Raw genomic sequence first — 21,277 nt, forward strand, 5'->3', positions numbered from 1 at the left:
GTTAGCTTTCTGTTCTTTTTGCCATCCAGGAAATAAAGCTGAGTTTTGAGTTCACGTTTGCCTGCTGGAGTCTACACTTTGGGGCCACCATTCCTGCCTGCCTGCACACAGTACATGACTGACTGAGGCTTCAAGAGATTACAGTCATGCTGCTTAGTGCTAAAATGCTATCACCCATATGCTAACATTGATATGGCATGTACATTCGACATGTTCACCATATCAGTTTAGTCTGTTAGCAAACTGGTAATTTGCACAAATGCAGAAGTACTAAAATTCGCTTTTTTTGTGTACTGTATTTGGCCATAAACTAAAGTAGTGGACAAATTAAATTCCATGTAGAGATGGAAACATGTAACAGTGAATGGATAGATTGCAATGAAATTGTGGCAAGTTAATCAGTCCCATAGTCCTTGACTTATTACAGTTTAGATCTAAAACTGAAAAGAGTGAAAAACTTAAAAAAGAAAAATCAAGTATAGTTGGACCACAATTCTGACCAATTACACAGGACAAAGGAGCAAAAGTTTTGATAAAATGATTTCAACTGCAGCCCTTATTAATGAAAGCAAATTGTATTTCCTAAGTTGCCATAAAACATGCAGATGTGATATTTTCTCTGACTTTTAATCCATATTGACTTCAGGAGGAGACAAATTTCTTACTGAATCTGCAACCATAATTGTATGAATTTGCTTTGGCATATGTTAATGTTGATTTCCAGGACGATTCATAATATGTGCGTGTGCGTGTGTGTGTGTGTGTGTGTGTGTGTGTGTGTGTAAGAAATATATTTTTAATTTAGTGAAAGAAGAAAGAAGAAAAATGATGATAAAATAAGCAATAAATTTTGAAAATGATGTCCTTCAGATGCTGGAAATGTAGTGAAGAAAAAATGTAAAGACTGTATGCAAGATTAGACTGTCATGCCTATTTATATGCACATTGACTATGCAAATGTGTGCATGCAACTTTGATTTAATACATTCCCACCACTAAGTCTGGAAAATGCAGCAGATTGTCAGGCATGCTTTTGTGGTTAATTTAGCAACTTGTTTCACTGCCATGTGGCTTTTCCTGAGGAAATTGAGAAGCTGTTGGCTAATGCGAACACTGTCCTGACTGAATAAGGTACATGTCTCCTGATTATAGGGCAACCATCCAAAGAAAAACACATTTTCTGCCAGGAGTTCTTTCTTTAAGCAGTGATTTAATGCAGAATTTGATGTGGCATTCTCAAATACTTGAAAGAATGTCGGGGATTTGTGTTGAAATTCATTTGATGTTACGCTTAATTTCCTAATAAATTTCATCTCAGCATCCGTCAGATCATTAGGCTGAAATGGAAGTAGACATTAAGCTTGTGGAGATTTGTGGTCTTACTTGACAAAATAAGCCTCTTAATGTTACCCCTGGGGGTGTAAATTTAATTTACTTTTCTTTTTTAGGTCATGAATCCATGTAAAACATCACCACTGTGGCATGACACTTCATTTCAGTGACATAAAATCTTGAAATAATTGAAAGGAAGCTGTAAGGGTTGCAAATTTTACACAACCACATTTTAGATAATTCCAGTCGAAAAGATAATCTTTCTGGGTGAGTTAAAGATGAAGCAAAAATATATTTTCTCGCTATATGTTGCTACAGAGCTAATATTATGGATTTAACTATTTTTGTTGAGAATATTGTATACACTCAAGCAGCCACTTTGTGCCTTCTTCATGGCATATATTCAACTAAGTGCTGGAAACATTCCTTATAGTGATTTTGGACCATTTTGAGATCATAACCGTTGCTACAGATTTATTTGCAGCTAAAACATAATCTTAATCCTCCATTGGATGACATCCCAAGTGGCAGTAAGGTGCCCAAAGTGTGGCAAGAAAATATATCCCTCACAATTACACCTTCACCATCAAACCTGTGATCTTCTGCTTTTCGTAGCCCATCTGCTTCAAGTTTAGGGGTGCCATGTGATCAGAGATGCTCTTCTGCATAAATTGGTTGTAATGACCTTGTAGTGACCTCTGAGATCAACAAGGCAGTTTCACCCAGAGAACTGCCACTCAGTTGATATTTTTGTTTTTCAGACCCTTCTCTGTAAACCCTAGAGATGTTTGTGTGCTAAATCACCGTAGGGACATTTTCAGCACTGCCTGAAGTATTAAGATCAGCCTGTCTGGCACCAGCAACCATGCCACATATGAGTAATTCATCATTCTGTTGCTCATTTTGATTTTTTTGGACCATGCTTACATGCATAAATGAGTTGTGACTGTTAAAGAAGTGCAACTAATGAAGTGGCCGGTGAATGTATAAATTACATGCTTTGTCTGGGGTTCATCATACTGACTTGTTCGTTCTTTGCTACCCACTCACATTTAAGATAACTGATTTTGAAAGATCCTGAGTGCTGAGCCCGGGAGCAGGTTGTTTGAAACCTCAACTGAACCTATTTTTCACCAATTACTTATGCCCTTGTTACTTTTCCTCACAAACAGTTAAATAATTCACACGTTAATTATGAGTCAATAACATCAGCAGCAGCGATCTTTGGGCTAATGGATCAGGGCCTGTTGCATGCTTTCTGTTCGGCACTGAATTGATCAGAACTCAAACAAAACCTATTAAGTGAGCACAGTGAATGATAAAACACACAGTTGGGGGTTGGGGTGGTGAAACTATTTTTCCTTTATTTTTTATAGATTTCTTTATATTGCTATACCAACTCTATACCTTTAAAATACATAATGTGTATTATAGGTTTCTTTGATCCCTAAAAAAGCTCAGACTCCTTAAAGTTTGTCAGTTAACAGTAGTGCAAACTACTTCCTCTCTCTCTGCCTGTAGACGATGAGCAGTCGTTTTTTCCCCCATGACGCCATCATCACCGACGCAGTCCTCAGTCTGGATGAAGACTCTGTTCTCTCAACCAATGAGGTGAGTTAACGATAGTTGATCAACCAACTGAGACTACACTGAAGTTTTACATACAGGTGAACTGAGACACTGGTGCTTTATCAACAAAATGAGGTGAGACAGCGATGCTCCCAAGGCACATTGTTACCAAACACTGATATCAGCCTCAGATCCCAAGTTAGTAAAGAAGCCACTTCAATATAGCTGTGCAAAAACACATGGAAGAACTATTTCTTTTTCTTACTCTCAGCCTAAACAATGACTTTCAAAGATATTTAGTGAAAACTGGTCTTTGATTTGAGACGGAGGTAATTAAAGCAGTTACAATGTCTGCTTTTACAAAATTATTTCACTGAACTGACTTAAGCTAGCATTCACTCATTTAGCATTTTAAAAATGTGAAAACATTAAAAACTAAAAAATCTAAACCTTAATCTTTGGCTAATAAGAAAAATGTCACAGTTTCAATGATTAGCTGACAATCATGGTGAAGAATATAGAGCTGTCAGATTTATTGTATATCTTCTATTATTCACTTTTCAAGTTACACTATGTGGACAAAATTATTTAGCTATTTCTTTACCTTGGAATTCAGGTGTTTATACTTTCCATTACCACAGGTATATAAATTCAAGCTCTTGCAGTCTGCTTTTTGCAAACATTAGTGAAGGTGTGGTACTGCAATAGAATGCAATCTTTGCAAGAAGTCAGGTTATGTTATTCTACAATCAGCTGTAAGTTGTATTATTGAAAAGTTGAAGTGTTTAGGAACCACAGCATCTCAGAGCATGTAAAGTTAAAGAGCGGGGTTGCGAGTGCTGAGGTGCATAGTGCATAAAAGTCACCAGAGCTTTGCTGACTCAATAACTGCAGAGTTTCAAATCTCCTCTGGCTTTAACTCCAGCCCAAAAATGGTGTAGCTTGGCAAGACTTTCCATGGCCGTACAGCTCCTGTAGGTGAAATGTGTAGGTGTCCCAGTACATTTGTCAATATAGTTTACAAAAACAAAGTACAGTTGACCTGACAGCTGCACTTGCTGCAGCTTGAGAAGACATCTGCAAATTTTAAAAGCAAGATAATTCAGAAAAAAGCTTTATTATTTGACACCACGGGGAAATGTAGATCCTGTTTGTTTCAGCGTGTTTCTACTTTTGGTTTACAGCTCACTTCAAGTTGCAGTTCATTTAGCTCTCAGGGCCACTGTAGAAAATAGTTTGACAATGAGGATTAATCAGTGGCTTTGGTAAAAGTAATGCAAACTCAAGTAACCTTGCCTGGGGCTCCTAATATGCAGACTTTCCCAAATTTAATAAACCGCCTTTGTGAAACATTTTAAAAGCTGCTGAGCAAGTTGGCAAAAGCAGAGATTTACACAAATTGTGTTCATCCCTACAATTTACTCAACTTTGATAGAAATGAATACTTGAATACTATAATTGTGTATAAAAATGTTTTTTTACAGCTTGATGTGATCTGCATGGTTTTATGGCAGTCAGTGGTAAAAGGTGACGATTTCTTAACACATTATTGGTCCTCTTTGAAATGAAACAGTCTGTTCTCGAAGAGTCATGAATGCTATTCATTATAAATGAAACGCCTCACTCTACAAAACAGCACCATGGCCACTGAACTTAAGGTGGAAAATGTGTTTTGCCTTTAAAGGATGATTAAAAACTAAGCGAGACGAGTAGGAAGTCTAACATGGCAGCAGAATCGGATAGCAAAGAGTTCTGATTACAGACGCCACAAACTGAGATCCTGCCTTTACTAAATTACTGTGGAACTCGTTCAATTTGTATTCTTGTAATTGAAATTAACCCAGTGAAAAGGTGAGAGAAAGGAATAATGTGATAAGGAATAATGTGAGCAGTGTTAAAATGTGAAAGAAAATACAGGCTAGAAAGGGGAAAAAGTTCTTTGATTAAAGTCTCACTTGTTACTTAAAAACAAGGATGAGGAACACTTTTGTACTGTTTTAGAACAAATTAGAAACCAGAGAATTGTTTGAAGCTCTGTCAAGGGAGGAAATAATGTTGATAATCCACCTTTTTAAAATATTGTAGCAGAGTTAGTGAGCCAAGTGGGGCTTAGCAAAACCACTGAAATATGAACATTGCAGAGGCACACAGTTCTCGAGACTTGAAGGGCATTCAAAGCTCTTTTGATGTTGGTTCTCACGACCATGACGGATAGCACTGCATTGTGGGCTTTACTTTCAAAAACGTTTAGATTTTGTGGCTTAAGAAACAAACAAAAAAAAAAAACAAAACATTCCTCTGATATTGGTTTAATTACTTTAAAATAAAAACAGGAAGGAAAAAAAGATTTGCATAGTACTACAAATCAGAAAATACTGTCAACATATTTTATTGTCATTTTTTTAGGGCTAGAACCGTCTAGATACTTGTGACACTTGGAGGCAAAATTCACTTTAAACCATTCAAAAATAAAAACATTATGCACAGTTGTGGTAGATTTGTTCCATGCTAACTTTACCTGGTAAAGTTTACCCCGAATTTGATTTCTGTGTAGTTTTCTGAATTGTTGAAGGCTGTAGCCATTTATATTTATTTTTTATATTATATATATTTTTGGAGGCTGACTAACAGCCTTAATTGCAGTACTGCAGCCTTCTAGTGGTAGACTTTAAAACTAAAAAAAAAATAATAATTTAATGGCTATTTAAATATTTGTATTAACTTCATCCGTAGTATAAATCTAGAGGTGATACATGAACAATCCCCTGTACAGTATAAGGAATGTGTAATAGAGAGAGGAAATGTGTGTAGAAAGCTTTTTTAAGAAAACAGCCTTCATAGTACATTTTCTATTAAAGAATTCTATACATTTCAATTGAAAAACATTATTTACAAGTAAAAGCTGTTGAAAGTTTTCTGAAATCATATGAACTATAATGTTATCAAACATACAGTCATTTGCATGAATGTCCAGATAGACAAATACAGACAAGTATGACCCAAGTCACAAAGTTTCCTTACCTTCACGGCAGCAATACGGTCACCAGCAGCTCATCTGTGATGCTAAATTAGTGCTCCTGCTTTAAGAGCCATTACAAGTAGCTGCCTTGTTTCTTTCTCTGCAGATCTTCAGCGAATGAAAGATGCAATCCATAATAGATTGTGAGGCCCAATGAGCCCTAGAGATCGAATATATCTTTAAACTCTAAGATGTTTTATTGATCGGAGCAAGTCAATGTTCACCTTTTCTACGCAAACGGGATCGCAATTACACTTTATAGCACCACAATTTCAGGCACAGCAATATGAGCAAGTTTCTACAACTAAACTTTTATGAGCACACGGCTTGTTTTATGAAACGAGAGGAGGGAGAAAATGTCAGGGAGAGAACTAGTGAATAAGAGAGGAAGTGAAGTGAATCTTTGCTGTGCTTACTAACCTATAGCTCTAATTGCCCTTTTAACATGGTGAGAGGCTTTATTGAAAGGAGATGGAATATGTCAATTCACTAAAAATGTGCAAGAGAGAACATTACACTTTTAATAGGACTTTTCATATTACAATACCTCGGCAGAAGAATGGCTGTGCCAATTTCATAATTACATTGTTTCAGCTCATTAAATGTATGATTATTCCATGAAGAGAGATTAGAGAAGGGGATACGACCTGACAAAGCTTTTGTCTCTCATTGGGCAGCCAAGCATGCTGCTGAATTATGCCCTTTGGAAGACATTTTCTATATGAAATGTCTATATATGGAAATTGTGTTACAACAGCAGTGGCAGAATCTTGATCCTCATTTCATTTAAAGGTTGTCTCCGGGTTTGAACATGTTTCAGAGCACTTATTATTTTCATTAGTATTCAAGGTTTTCAGTACACACTTAAACAAATCATGAATTCATAGAAAAGATAATGATTGACCTCTATGGCTTTCTTTTGCTCATTGACGCTATCTCATTTCATTTAGGGTATTTTCTCCCATTAAGTTCATATTTCTTACCTATTGATTGATTGGATGAGTTGAAAGTGTCACTTTGAGGCCCCCGGCTTCAGCATGCTCGATATTGGACTGACAGTGTGGGAAATCCTGCCAATCAAAATCTGAATTCTTCCACCTTCAAGTGATTTTTGAATGTCTTTCATGGTCTCCATCACTGCTTAGTTGTGTCAAAGGTCTATATGAACACAGCAAACCAGCTGAACATGGGTTATGCCAAGATAATGAGTGTTATTTACTTCACCTGTGAGTGGTTTAAATCTTGTGTCTAAAACACTTTATAAAAGATCCATGTGGTGTTCAAGAAAAATGAAGCCAATTTAGAGGCATCTAAAACCTGGTGTGTTTCTAATCCAGAACAGCAAGCAAGGAAACCCAATATTAGTTTAAATTTGAATTCTTCATCACTTCAAATCCCTGCATTTTCACTGACACTCTGTGGTCTCTGGTCTCACTGTTAGTTTCCTTCTGTGTGCATGGTTCTCTAAAGTACATAAAAGGGTCCTTTAAATTAAGTGCTTTGTAGTAAGTTTTTGAAACAGTTTTGATAAAATAAGACAACATATTCTTGGATCATATTAATTCAAAAAACATTTTTTAACCCCTCTATCGATCCCTATTTCCTCCTTTGGCTTTTCTCATGCATCTTCCAAATTAATAATAATAATAATAATAATAATAATAATAATGGATACTTTATTGATCCCCATGGGGAAATTACTTGTTTTTCTCTGCATTTGACCCATTCACTCAGTGAAGCAGTGGGCAGCCCACTAAGCAGGCGCCCGGGGAGCAGTGTGTAGGGACGGTACCTTGCTCAGGGGTACCTCAGGGTAGCCGTTAAGTGGATTCGAACCGCCGACCTTCCGATCATGGGGCGACCACTTTACCTACTGAGCTTCAAAGCCTCAGTCACACAGGCCTAGAGACCAGTCTGCAGCCCCCTGCCAACTTCTGGTCACTAGGGAAAAACGTGTAGTCCCCTACTGGTTGATGAAGTTGGAGGTTCATGAGTGAAACTGGTCACAAAGAGGCAATCTGCTCACGACCAAAGGCATCACAATGTGGTTTTTGGTGCAATACTGAAATACAGTATATTTCACATAGGGACAACAAGCAACATCCAGCCACTCAACGCTTGTAACTGGTTTGGGGTGAACCGTGGCCAAATTGTCACCAGTTGGTCTCTAGGCTTCTGTGACTGGGGCCCTAACATTTACCATTTGGACATTTGCTGAAAAAAAATCTGGAGCACAAATTCAGTCTACCCTAACTTCCCTTTGAACCAAGGAAGCCTGGTGTGCTCCGCATACACATGTAAATTATAAACCTTTACCTTGAAGAGAATATGTCTTGATATTGGAGCTGCATATTTAATAATTTAACTTTAATTTAATTTAACTGTTTGGAGATTCAGCTGATGTTTGTATGTAGAAGCTATAATAGACTGTAGTGCTGGCATGCAGCACTGAACGCCAAATGCTTAACCTTTGCAATCTATAGAAGAACCTTTAAGCAATCAATGAAAGATACTTTTGGAGTCGCAAAGATGAGACAGCACTGAGACTACTTGGTGAGAATGGCTATAGTCTTAAAATGCTGCAAAATACAAAACTGCTATAGCTCCCTTTAGCCCCAAAATGCAGACCTTAAAACCCAGCTGGCTATCTTGGATCACACTGAGACTGCTGGTAAAACTTCATCAACGCCACAGCACTCCAAACCTGCTGGATACAAGATCAGTTTACGACACATTTTCCTGAGTTTTATCATCCTGAAGACAGGTGGAGGTTGACAGTGAAAGCACTGCAGCGGCATTGCGTCATGGAGAGGAAAATAAATAAATAAAACCAGACACAACTTTTCAACAACCAAAGCATTGAAAACACTGAGGGGAGATAGGGGCTCTAAAATCTGATGCAACACCTTTTCATCTTATAAGACTGGACATGTTAAACCCAAATGTCAGGAGAGATTTGTAGCAGATCTATTGCTGGATTGACCCTCGACTTTTCAGATCAATTTTGGCTTTGTAGAATCCATCAGTATGAATTACACACACACACACACACACACACACACACACACACACACACTTGTGTGTTGTGTTTCCGTCAGTTCAAAGTTTGTTACATTATCTTGCATTAACATCTTGGAAGTTTACAATAACCTGAAACATAGCCGTGACCATTACCATAAACTTTAATGCGCCTTTAAATGTAACTGTTTACTTTGTGAAATCTTGCAAACACACACACACACAGACTGTGTTCAAGGCTCATTAGAAATTTTCAGTCATATTAAACGATAATTAAGACAGACAGATTGCAATGAACCTGTGCTTTGTTACTCACTCACATGTAAGTGGTCTCTTGCTCTCTCTTACTCACGCACACACACATATCTGCCACATGGGCACATTTTCATACAGGAACACAGCGCACACACACAGCTAACATGTCCCTTCGTGAGGACCTGTGCTTTGAATCACCTTTTCTCAGCTTACATCAGATGCTTTACAGTAGTTCAGTTCATGACAGAACATCCACCTTTGGTTCACCCCTCTCCAACTTCTAGTTCCTCTACCTGTGCTACTCTGGTAATTAATTTCTGTGTGTGTGTGTGTGTGTGTGTGTGTGTGTGTGTGTGTGTGTGTGTGTGTGTGTGTGTGTGTGTGTGTGTGTGTGTGTGCTTTCACTGTCAACCTCCACCTGTCTTCAGGATGATAAAACTCAGGAAAATGTGTCGTAAACTGATCTTGTATCCAGCAGGTTTGGAGTGCTGTGGCGTTGATGAAGTTTTACCAGCAGTCTCAGTGTGATCCAAGATAGCCAGCTGGGTTATAAGGTCTGCATTTTGGGGCTAAAGGGAGCTATAGCAGTTTTGTATTTTGCAGCATTTTAAGACTATAGCCATTCTCACCAAGTAGTCTCAGTGCTGTGAGGTTATGTCTCATCTTTGCGACTCCAAAAGTATCTTTCATTGATTGCTTAAAGGTTCTTCTATAGATTGCAAAGGTTAAGCATTTGGCGTTCAGTGCTGCATGCCAGCACTACAGTCTATTATAGCTTCTACATACAAACATCAGCTGAATCTCCAAACAGTTAAATTAAATTAAAGTTAAATTATTAAATATGCAGCTCCAATATCAAGACATATTCTCTTCAAGGTAAAGGTTTATAATTTACATGTGTATGCGGTGTGTGTGTGTGTGTGTGTGTGTGTGTGTGTGTGTGTGTGTGTGTGTGTGTCTAACAAAGTATTTCATTATGTGCCGAACCCCTTATTCTCTAGTGTGTCTGGCCGAATGTCTCAGTGGTGTTTTGGTATTCAAAAGAGGGTCTTTGTCAGGTAGCTCCATCTTCTTCAAGGGCACCAGCTGCTCCACAGAAAGGCCATGAGAAATTTCTTCTTTATTGTGAAGTAGGCAGTCTCCAAGGAAAATGGAGCAGGAGACAGTCAAAGCTGGCACCTGCTTAAAAGATGACCACAATGCAAGACCAGCAACCTGTTTCTGTTTCCAGGGTCTCGATCCTCAAAGCATCTAGTTTATTGGTGATGCACACACAGTCTCCTTTGACGCTGCCAAATTGACTTCCTGGCCGCAGCACTCCTGATGGAAATAGCAACAAAATAGGAATGGTGTTGGTGTAAATCACAAGCCTGTTAACCAGTTAACCACAGTTCATGCCCCATTGGTGGGGTTGTATTTTGCACTAAAATGGACAGAAGTCTGTGAAATGCACTGCATTACACACTTTCAAACTTTCCTTATAATATATACCAGCACACCCTCCTAATTTAAGTTGCAAAATATTTCATTTGTCTCCCTGTATCACTGCCTGCTGTTTTGAAGCCTCCACTACCACAGAAGTTACCTGCACAAATAATCCCTGGGAAGGTATATTTATTCATCACTCCCCATCTTTGATATATAATAAACCTGGAGCCCAGACAGCACACCTGACCCTGTAATGAATCATTTTCAACATGAGCAGTCTGACTTAATTAAGTTGAGGGTTAGGGATTTTATGACCTGAGAATAATAGATAAGTAGATAAATAGATATTATTAATATGTTGCATAAATCTGTTTGTTTTAAAAAAAGATTTTTCTTTAAAAAGTTAAAAATGAAACCTCATTTGATCATGCAAGAGGAAATTATTATGAATCAGGTCGGCACAGCCAGGTTTAGAATGTGACTTAGAGCTCTCCAACTGATCAATCAGTGCACTCTGATATTTAAATGACATTTTAACATGAAGTGCTACAGCTGGAATGAAAACATTGCGAAATGGCTTCAAAAATATTCTTTGTGTAGTTGTGAAGAGGCAGAGAAGTTGTTTAGAAGACGGCCTTGTTGGTTTAGCTGGCTAAATGCCATTTGACAGGTGTTTTGAATGCAATTTTTACCACACCGCAAATATTCTGAATAAGCTGTATTGCTTTTCTTTGTGCTTTTCTTCTCTCCATTTTTTCTCATTGTGCTTCCACCTTTGCTTCTTCTTTTTCTTTTCTTTTTCTTTTTTACATTTCCTCTACACATCTAATCTATTCAACACCTTCTTTCTTTTCTATTTGACCAGGTGGACTTTGCCTTCACTGTATGGCAAAGTTTTCCCGAGCGTATTGTTGGTTATCCAGCAAGGAGCCACTACTGGGATAGTTCCAGATCACGCTGGGGCTACACTTCCAAGTGGACCAATGAGTACTCCATGGTCCTTACAGGAGCAGCTTTTTACCACAGGTACAAATCCACAGGATTTCTTGCTTGTCGGTGAAGTTGTATTGACGTGAATGGCAGAAGAGTGGCACAGAAAGATGGCACATGGCATCGTCTGTGATGCAGACAGTGTGTCAGTGCATGAAGGTGACATTATCAACTTATTAGTCAGCATGCCTTCCCGCCCTCACCTGTAGCTACAAGCATTATGTCGTGATTTAATGAGTAAGATTACAGATAAAAGCGGCAGAAATAACCTCTCAGAACAGTCTCTGGGTTTTCTCTTAGATAGGGTTCGAACCTCGGCCGTTTGGGAGGAGTAGAGGCACTGCTCCTGTGGATTAAAATAAAAATGTTTCTTGAGCTTATTTAAGAGAGGCTGTAATTGTATTCTTGCTACCACTGGATAGCTGCAAGTTGTGTTAAGAAGTCTTGAATTCTACTCCCCAAAAAATCCCCCAAAATCTCAAAGATTCTAGTTTTAGAATTAGAGTTTTGGTCTTATTATAGGCCATGTATATAAAGGGTAACAACACCCTTCAGTACATGGTGAACTTATGATTGCCTCCAATCATGGTTTGTACCTAGGACATATAGGCCCTGACATGGAATAATTACATTCCTATAGGATAAATGCCCTGCAGCACAAATAGTTTCTGCAGATCTTTGGATCAAGATAAGTAAATAATTAAGTAATCTGCTTTTTTCTGCATTTCAAAATTTTAGAGCCTGCAGCCGTGAAGTGTTGATGTCATACTCCTGTTTTTGTGTTTGTTATGGTTTACATTCTAGTTCTGTATTGGTATCTCTAGAGTTCAGTCTTCCTTAGTCTCATCTCTTTGACTTTCAGCCTTCACAGTCATGTACCCATGTCTGTCTGTTTTCTCCCCAGTCCCTGTGTCAAGCCCATGTGTCTTAGTGTTGGTCACAGTGTTTGATGGTCTTCTGTTTTCATGTGTATTATGTTCAGTTTTGCTTCCCCTGTCTCGTCGGTCAGTTTAGTCAGCTGTGTTATCCTCCTTGTCTTATTGTCTGTGTTTTCCTCTGTTCTCTGTTGCGTTTTCCCTCATTGTAGGTGGTGGTTCTGTCTGTCTGGATGGTTTTTGCCTTTTGTTTTTGTTGCCCAATGCTTAGATGTTTAGTTCAGTTCTGTGTTGTGGTTTTTGGGTCCACAACTCTGCCGGCCTCACACCTACACCTGTGGATATGACAGAAGAACGGGACCAAATAATGGACCAAGCAGACTCAGCCCTGAAAGAATGTGGGCTGGCTCTAACACGGATGAACAGTCTTTTGATTCACATCTCCTAAGTCATGGGCATAAGGATGAAATTCGTTGGACTTAACACCACTGATGCGATTATCCAGAGGAACCCTCTGCTCCTCCAGCTTCCCCGGTCTCCGGAGATGGTCTGTGCTCTCACCGAGGCTAAAGAAGAACTGCAAAAACTGCTCTCTTCATGCTTTCCTCCTTCTGTTGTCACGTCAGCAGCACATGAATACCTCCTCATCCTTCAACAGCTGACAAATTCCTACTCGACGCTGACTGGAATGATAACTGCAAAACTCTGTGGCCATTTGCTAGGTGCTCAGCCAAGCAGCGGCAGTCTCCTGCATCTGCTGGGTGCTAGGCCAAGCAGCGCCATCTAGAGCATAGAGCCTGCTGCGTACTCCCAGCCTGAGCAACCAGAGCGCGCTGTGTGCAATGCGGGGCCCCAGTCCTCATCAGAAGTCTCTGCACCGTCTGGGTCCGAGGCTTCCACACCATGGCAGTATATGGCTCGCCACTGACGCTGGCCACCTGCCAAGCTGTTTAGGGGTCTACATCTCCATTGTTCCTAGCCTCCAGTCCTGTCGCCCCAGGGTCTCCGCCCACCACACCATCGCCAGACTCCAGTCCTATTGCAGTGGGTCTCTGCTACCATCACCTCCAGACCTTCATCGTCTCCACTGCCAGCCTCAGCCACTGAGTTTTGCCCTGAGGTCTGGTTGACCCCCTGAACTGTGTTTTGTCTTTTGGAATCTTAGTCTCAGTGTTTGTACTTCCTGTTTTATTTTGATAGTCTTCTGTTTATATATATGTATTATGTTCACTGTTCTGTTCTCTGTTGCGCTCTCCCTCATCGTAGGTGGTGGTTCTGTCTGTGTTTCCTCTCATGATTGAGTCAGTTTATTTTTATGGTTGTGACTGTTCAGTTGGGTTTTTTACCTTTTGTTTTTGTTGCCTGTTTTTCCAGCATTAAAGCTGTGTTTTTTAGTTCAGTTCTGTGTTGCCAAGTCCTGCTTTTTTTGGGTCCACAACTCTGCCTGCCACACACCTACACCTGCGGATATGACAGTTGACTTGTTTTTCTTCTTGTGTTGTGCTGCAAAGGACCTTCATATTTTAGAGTATATATAAAAAAAATCATATAGAGGATGCACCAAGAAAACTTGGAGATATGACTCATGATTTTCTTTTAAAGTTCACACACACACACAACTCTACCTACTTGTCTGTTCAAAGAAAAAACCTTTAAAGCTATTGCTGAGACTTGCCCCAGCATTTTTAGAGAGGTTATATTTATATCTTAAGTTTGGATGACTCATGTAATGATCGTTAAACAAAATATATATAAAATGTTAAAAAAAAAAGCATTTTTAAATATTTTTTTATTAGTCAGTATTGTCTATGCACATAGCCACTGTAAATTTAATGCTGCTATATTTTATGTTAGCAGTGGTGCTAATGTATAAGCACTCATTAAAAGCAATTACGTAAAGACATAAACTGCAGTCCAGCTTCTCTTTTAGTGCTGCAGTCAGTTTGTCTCATGGTGCAGATGTTCTGCATATCATTCCACCAGCTTCCCAGAAATACTTATCCCATCTCTAAGATGCAAACCACATTAAAATTCATCTTTAGGAAAAGGGATAATATAATCTTTCTCCACCTCTGTTATATCATGAAACAATTGTCAAAAATGCAATGCTAGGGCTAAAATAAAAAATGGTAAACTCAAGTATTAAGCAGAGCGGTAAATTGAATGGAGAAGAGTGATGCTCTCCAAAGGGATTAAAGGCATCTTGTCATGCAGATAAACAGCTCTCTTGTTGTTCTATTGTTAGGATGCTCAATGCACCTCTTCAGTTATTTTTGTTATTTAGACTGTCAAATGGAAATGTAAGGTAGAAAAAAATGTGCCAAAAGGAACATTGTAAAGTGTGTGTGTGTGTATGCATTTGTGTGTAAGAGCGAGGGGCGGGAGACCTTGTCAGGGAGGTAACCACTGACAGTGATCTAGTGCTCCCATGCTGCTGAGAGTGCAACACTGCAACCAAATAGAACAGAATTGTGGCTTTTAAAATGAAAAATACACCCACATCCTAATCCCTAATCTGCCCTTTTCCTTTATGCATCAGATACTATCACTACTTGTTCACTCACTACATACCGGCTAGCCTGCTGACAATGGTGGACCGCATGGCTAATTGTGAAGACATCCTGATGAACTTCCTCGTTTCGGCCGTGACCAAGCAACCTCCAATCAAAGTCACACAGAAGAAGCAGTACAAGGAAACCATGATGACCCAGGTTGGACAGAGTTTTACTTTTATCGATACACTTAGACTGTATACTTGTTCACTGTCTCCTATAGAATGTATCTGCCTCCGTCTCTGCCACAGACAGGCTCAGATTTTTACTCTGCGTAACTATAGCTGCTTTGACATTATCCTGTCTTGCTTTTATGGCTACAGAGGCCAAGTCAAAAAATTACCCCTACTATGTCTGAATTTGTCCAGTGTTCTCAGAATGGCATTTTTCCTCAGTTAAAGTAGTCATCACAAGTACAATAGTGTGCAATGTTCAGTCTACAGACAGGTGTTTATGCCGCAACCTTATCATGTCCTTTCCCACAATGGTAGTCTGTAAAAGCTTTGTGAAGTGTGGCATATAACTTTGCAGATGCAATACAAAAACTCTGAATCATTGTTTGGCATTCTTAAGGTTAAAGAAAGTGAGACTGAATTCTTTACACCAGTTCTGTAATATGTACCAGCTCCTTACTAGCTGGCTCTCTCCAACTCACATTCATATCACTACTCAACCTCTTTGAGATTTCTGTTCGTGGTTAGTGGTTGCTGGGGATTCCTGGGGATTCCTGGTTGTCTTTGAAATTAATTGCTAAAGCCCCAGTCACACAGGCCTACACACATACCCCTTGCAAACATCAAAAAGCGTGAGTGGTTAGTGAGTGGTTGAGAGCAGTTGCAGGCATTTCGTGTGCTACACCAAAAACCTCCTTGTGATTGCATACTGTACGGACAAATGTTTGTGCATGTTGGAGGTACACCCCAATCCCATTGTTGTGATTGTGTTGCAATCATTACTGGAAAAAATTTATTATTACACATATTACAAAGAGCACTTCTCTTAAAATCAATGCAGCGTATTTTTATTAATCCCAGGACAAAATAATTAATTACACAAATGATTACATTACTTTTGTGTTTCTCTATAAAAATTATCTGAGATTTAACAATATCAACACACCAACACAAATCCTTATCCTGTTGAAGAGAAACACATTTTCTTTATCTTAGTGTTTAGGTATGAACACAAAGCTGACAACACAAAATAAAGAAAATTAAATTCATGAATGAATGAAATTCATGAAAACCAGCAGCCTGACTGCGCATCCATTTGTTACCTGCTGAAGTTCAAGATCTAGTAGCTGACCTGGGGTCAGCATTCGCTCAGCTTTAACATCACTCGGTGTCCTTGCCTTGGTTAGCTTTAGCATTCTGTCTGTTCAGATACTAGCAAAGAGCCAAAGTTGTTTTAGCAGCACAATGCAGTTATTTCTGTTCAGACTTTGCGATCATATTCTCATTCTTTTCTGCTCAGAAAGCCCAAGAAGAAAGAAACAAAACAAATCCTGGTTTTCCTCACTTTTTCCGACACACGAGGTCTGAAGTACCTGGGACATTTTTACAGGTGTTTGCAGACAAGTCGGTGTATCCTATGTAAACTACAGTCAACCATAGTAACCTGCTAACAACCAGAGTAATCACAAGGACCTTTTGGTGCAGCACCCTCTTTGTGACGTATGTCAACCAGCAACAGCATGCAACCTGCAGCAACCACTCATAGACCAGTCTCCAGTCCTGTGTGATTGGGGCCCTCAACAGCCATCTGAGCCTTTCAGTAGAAAAATAACTTTGAGGCGAAAAAATGTGCAAGGGAATTTGAGTAGTGCTTTATCACATTCCATTTCAACATGGAATGAATCACTTACAAATGTTATTTGGACAATAAAAAGGGAAGAAAACTTTGTCCAAGGTTTAAAAATGCTGGAAGGAGGGTCGGTGTTCAAGAGCTAAGAAAGAAACTCCGTCATCCCACAACCTGATTAAAAAAACTAGTTATATATAGTCTAACTATCCATCATTTCTTTGTAGACATTGTATAATTAGTCACTTGTGCCTTACATAGATGTTTAAGTTTTCATGGTTACATTCAATGAATTTGCAGTTATCCAAAGCTAAAGTGCCTTCCAAGCTTCCCCCTGTTAAAGTCCCCTTTTGGGATAATTTCAGTGTTTGTTAACAAAGTCCAAAATGTATTTCATTCCCCATAAAACATTTGCAAATGCTTCTGTTTGGAGTAGTTTAGCTCTATTAGCACTGTTGCATTAATTGCATTGCATTAATGTGCAAGCAGGGCATGAGAAAAACCAAATGGAGGCTTCTTTTAATTCATTGCTCATGACATTGTTGGTCCATCAAAACATTTTGTACAGTAGCAACACAGTTTAAAGATGATAAAAGTGCTGTGTGTTTATAGACCTCTTTTTAAGGAAAGAAGAAGATAATAAGAGTATTAAAAGAGAAATGGTAGAAATGTTTCAGGCCACATACAGCCCTGACCTTCTCTTTGGGAGATCCCTGTATGTGCATGTGTTTGTGTGAGTGTGTGTGTTCATGGGGCCAGCCCTTTGTCAGGTTCTGATTGATGGTCTGACCACAGGCAGGACGATGACTCAGCAGTATGGACGTAGTGATTAATGTCTTAATTGTGAAAGCAGCACGACAAACCTAGATTTACTCCCCCCTTTTACCCCTCCTTTCCTCACTCGCTCTCTCATTCTTTCTTTTTTTCCTGTGTGCACCCCCACCTCCTCAATCTCACCCATGATTTGTGACTTCGCTTCAAGCAACAGCAGATAGACATTTAACATGGCGTAAGAGGAAAGAGCTGACATCTTGTGGGATACCTGGACCAGAATGTTAAATGAATTAACATTTTTAAGCTGTTTTATTGTACAAGTCATATTGTATTTTAGGCCCAGATCACTTCTGTCACTGGATATTCTTTAGTAGTTCAAAATTTTCTATCTGAAGATAAGTTTCCTCCAGCTTTTACAACCACTCTCAAAGGGCTCTACTAACCCTACAACTGCACTTTCTCGGGTTCATCTGTAGCAGCAACCAGGATGCTCACAACTTGTTGTCTGCAAATACACATTGTTTGCTGGCATTTCAAAATTCTACTGTTAGGCTATGTACTTGGTCAAACAGATGCTCCCTTATCACCTCACTACGAATGTCCCTTCACTAGCTTCCTGTCACATTTAGGTCCCAGTTTAAAATTCTCACTGTGACTATAAAAAGTTATTTGTAGGTCAGATTTCTGCTATAATCTAAAAAACAATCTAAAATGACTGTTTGTTCACTTTTTTCTGCATTAACTGTTTGTTAAGTAATGCACTGTGTGACTGATCAGCAGTAAATTGCCACACTTCCTGCTTGTGGGGTGGAGATTACCTCAGGGATCGGCACTGAACCCCTTTTTTATGCATTGGCGATTAACAGGTTAACAGATGAGGTCATGCAGAGGTCTCCATTAAATATGATGTTTGCAGACGACATTGCATTCTTTTGTGTGAGCAGTGAGTACATGGGCAGAGCCTAGAGAGTTGGAGGTATGCTCTGGATAGAAGAGGAATGAAAGTCAGGAAAAGCAAGACACAACACAAGGCGTAAAAGTAAATATCTAAGGAGTAGAGTTAGTGAAGGTGGATGAACCACTGGGGTCAGCCATTCAAAGCAACGAATAGTGCAAATGAGAGGTGAAGAAGAAAGTGGAGGCAGGTAGGAGTGGGTGGAAACGAGCGTCAGGACAGAAGGATATCAGCAGAAAATGAAGGGGAAGCCTCAGGACGTTAATTTTGTTCATCTAGATATAGCGTTTTTAGGTGGAGAAACCTTTTGTCTCATGCAAGTGATCTGTTCAGTTACGGCGGGACAAGGCTAACTGAAGAAGTCATTTGGATGAGTTTCAAAACATGGCTCCCACTGAAATATAAAGTAACCCACCTTTAATCAGTGAAACATCAAGTTATGCAAATCTTTTTTTCATTTGGAGTTCAATAATGACACAATACATGTATTACTTTAAATTCTGGTAGGACAAAGTGTTGCACAAAGCCACTCTCATCCTCCTACACACACACACTCACAAACTCACACACACTACCTGTGTAACTACTACCACAGAAACAATCACAGATTTTAGAGACCTAAAGTGAAAGTAGAACATCTAGGAAAGAAAACCCAAATTAAAATCCATTTGACGGATTTGTTGCAGTGATGAAAGTTTAAAAATCCAACTTCGGAACAGAGCCTTTCTGAACAATACATCATGTGGCTCTTATCTATGGCTCAATAAGGACAAAAGCTTGCCACAAGTTAAATGTCACAGCTTGATGAAAGAGGGAAATTTGTAGGCAAGTCAATGGGGCTTGGATAGTATAGACAGGCCTGCACAGCTGGAAAGAAAAAAGTGAAGGCTTCTACATTATAGAGCATTGATTACAGTTTAAAAGATGGAAAAATACTTCAGAGCCTAACAAGCCAATTCCATATTTGCTATGATGACAAAGGTTTCGACTTGTGTCTAACAAGTGGTGTGAAGGATACTGATTTGTCTGCGAATGTTAAACAATATGAATATGCTTCAATGTTTCCAGAAAGATAATTGAAAGAAATACTTTCTGAAAATTGAAAAAGAGACAGACACATAGATGCTGGCTAGGTTGTCTGTGAAATAATAGGTGTCTGCTAACTTTTTGCATCAACACTGGATTAGAAGTTGAGGAGATTGAAACAGGAAACAAAGTGATAATGAAGTTTTTTTTCCCCCAAAGTTTCCAACAAAATGTTTCACCTTTTCCAGCTGTTCCACCAACTCCCTTTATGCCATCTGGCCATCTCTACACAGATTCCCTGCACTAATATATCATTGAAATCCCAGTGAAAATCGACCCACTCATACACTTTGTCTCTAAACCTGTTGGCCCGAGTCAATGTGCGCCTTAGATAAAAGTTTAAAAATGTGTTTTCTTTTTGCTGATTGTGGATTTTTATTACATTATTGCCTGCTGTAGAGCTGAGGTGATTCATCCCTCCTTCTATTTACTCTAATACAGTCCTATTCTCTCACTCTCTCTCTGTTTTCCCATATGAAGGGCTCCAAGGTGTCATCTCGTTGGGCTGACCCGGACCATTTCGCCCAGCGACAGAGTTGCATGAACGCCTTTAGCCACTGGCTAGGTTTCATGCCCTTAGTGCACTCCCAGATGAGGTTGGACCCAGTGTTGTTCAGAGACCAGGTTTCCATCCTGAGGAAGAAGTACAGAGACATTGAGAGGTTGTGAACACACAAGGACACGACAAATCACAGTAGAGGCTGGAGAGCTGTGTGTGTGTCCTGAATGACTGTTTATGAGGCTATAAAGGAAAATTCACACATGCACTAGACATAAAAGTGATAAAACACTGAGGTATCTGCAAGACCTTTAAATGCAAATTTCTATGGGAAAAAAAAAGCTTCTGTACATGTGGTTGGTTACAGTGATCAACTGTGCATAGCTGCCATCTGTGACAATACACATAATATGAATGCATGTAGACACATGCAACAAAGACTTGGACACATTCAAGCTGACCACGTGTACGTATGTGTTGCATGGTTTAAACAAGACAAGACTGTGTTTAAAAAAAAAAAATCAAGTATGTCTACAGTGGAAGTTGACAAACGGCTAAAGAGATTCGAGGTTGTATTCATGAAGTCAGTAATTAAAGAAAAGAGTTTGTGTAGACAAAAAGGAACAAGCTGTTCTTTCTGGCCACATCACAGCTAATGGCCCCAAAACACCCAGAGACGATGGCAGTGCACCTCTTGTATATTACTGTAGATTTGCAGCAGCAGTTCCTGTATGAAGCAAATAAAAAATAAAATAAAGAGATGTTATGTTATAAGGCGAGAGGATTTGTCTCAACTCAGTTCAGTTCTTCCATTCATTTTAAGAAAATTGCATCTTTCTTTGACTACACACTCTCCTTGTTACTCTCCTTGCTGTTTTGCCTGCACATCTATAGTGAAGTAAACAATAACGAGACCATTTATTTTCAACAAGGAACTGACTAACTAATAAAGTATGATTAATGCAATCAATAAAGAAATAAGAACATCAAGAAATGTCAACATCTGTCAAATGTTTAGTAGTGATGTATTAACCTCACTATAAAGATTAGATATCAGTTTTCATAAGATTAGCTACAGCTAATGAATCCACAAAAGCTTATGGGAAGTAAATCTCATCACTTTGC

The 21,277-nt window shown here is 39.1% G+C and overlaps 1 protein-coding gene across 2 annotated transcripts in view; it reads left to right on the forward strand.

The window, feature by feature from the left end:
• The window catches only part of LOC101482519 (exostosin-1), a 374,234-nt gene extending 353,308 nt beyond the window's left edge, over positions 1–20,926 (forward strand). For both annotated transcript variants that reach the window (XM_012919002.3, XM_004550629.4), the window contains 4 exons: positions 2,854–2,943; positions 11,487–11,647; positions 15,026–15,197; positions 20,134–20,926. In XM_012919002.3, the coding sequence (XP_012774456.2) occupies positions 2,854–2,943; positions 11,487–11,647; positions 15,026–15,197; positions 20,134–20,322 (612 nt within the window). In that variant the 3' untranslated portion in view covers positions 20,323–20,926. The remainder of the gene's footprint in view (positions 1–2,853; positions 2,944–11,486; positions 11,648–15,025; positions 15,198–20,133) is intronic.
• The last annotated feature ends 351 nt before the right edge of the window (positions 20,927–21,277 follow it).

The sequence above is a fragment of the Maylandia zebra genome, linkage group LG15 (assembly GCF_041146795.1).
Source record: "Maylandia zebra isolate NMK-2024a linkage group LG15, Mzebra_GT3a, whole genome shotgun sequence".
In the NCBI taxonomy this organism is placed as follows: Eukaryota; Metazoa; Chordata; class Actinopteri; order Cichliformes; family Cichlidae; genus Maylandia; species Maylandia zebra.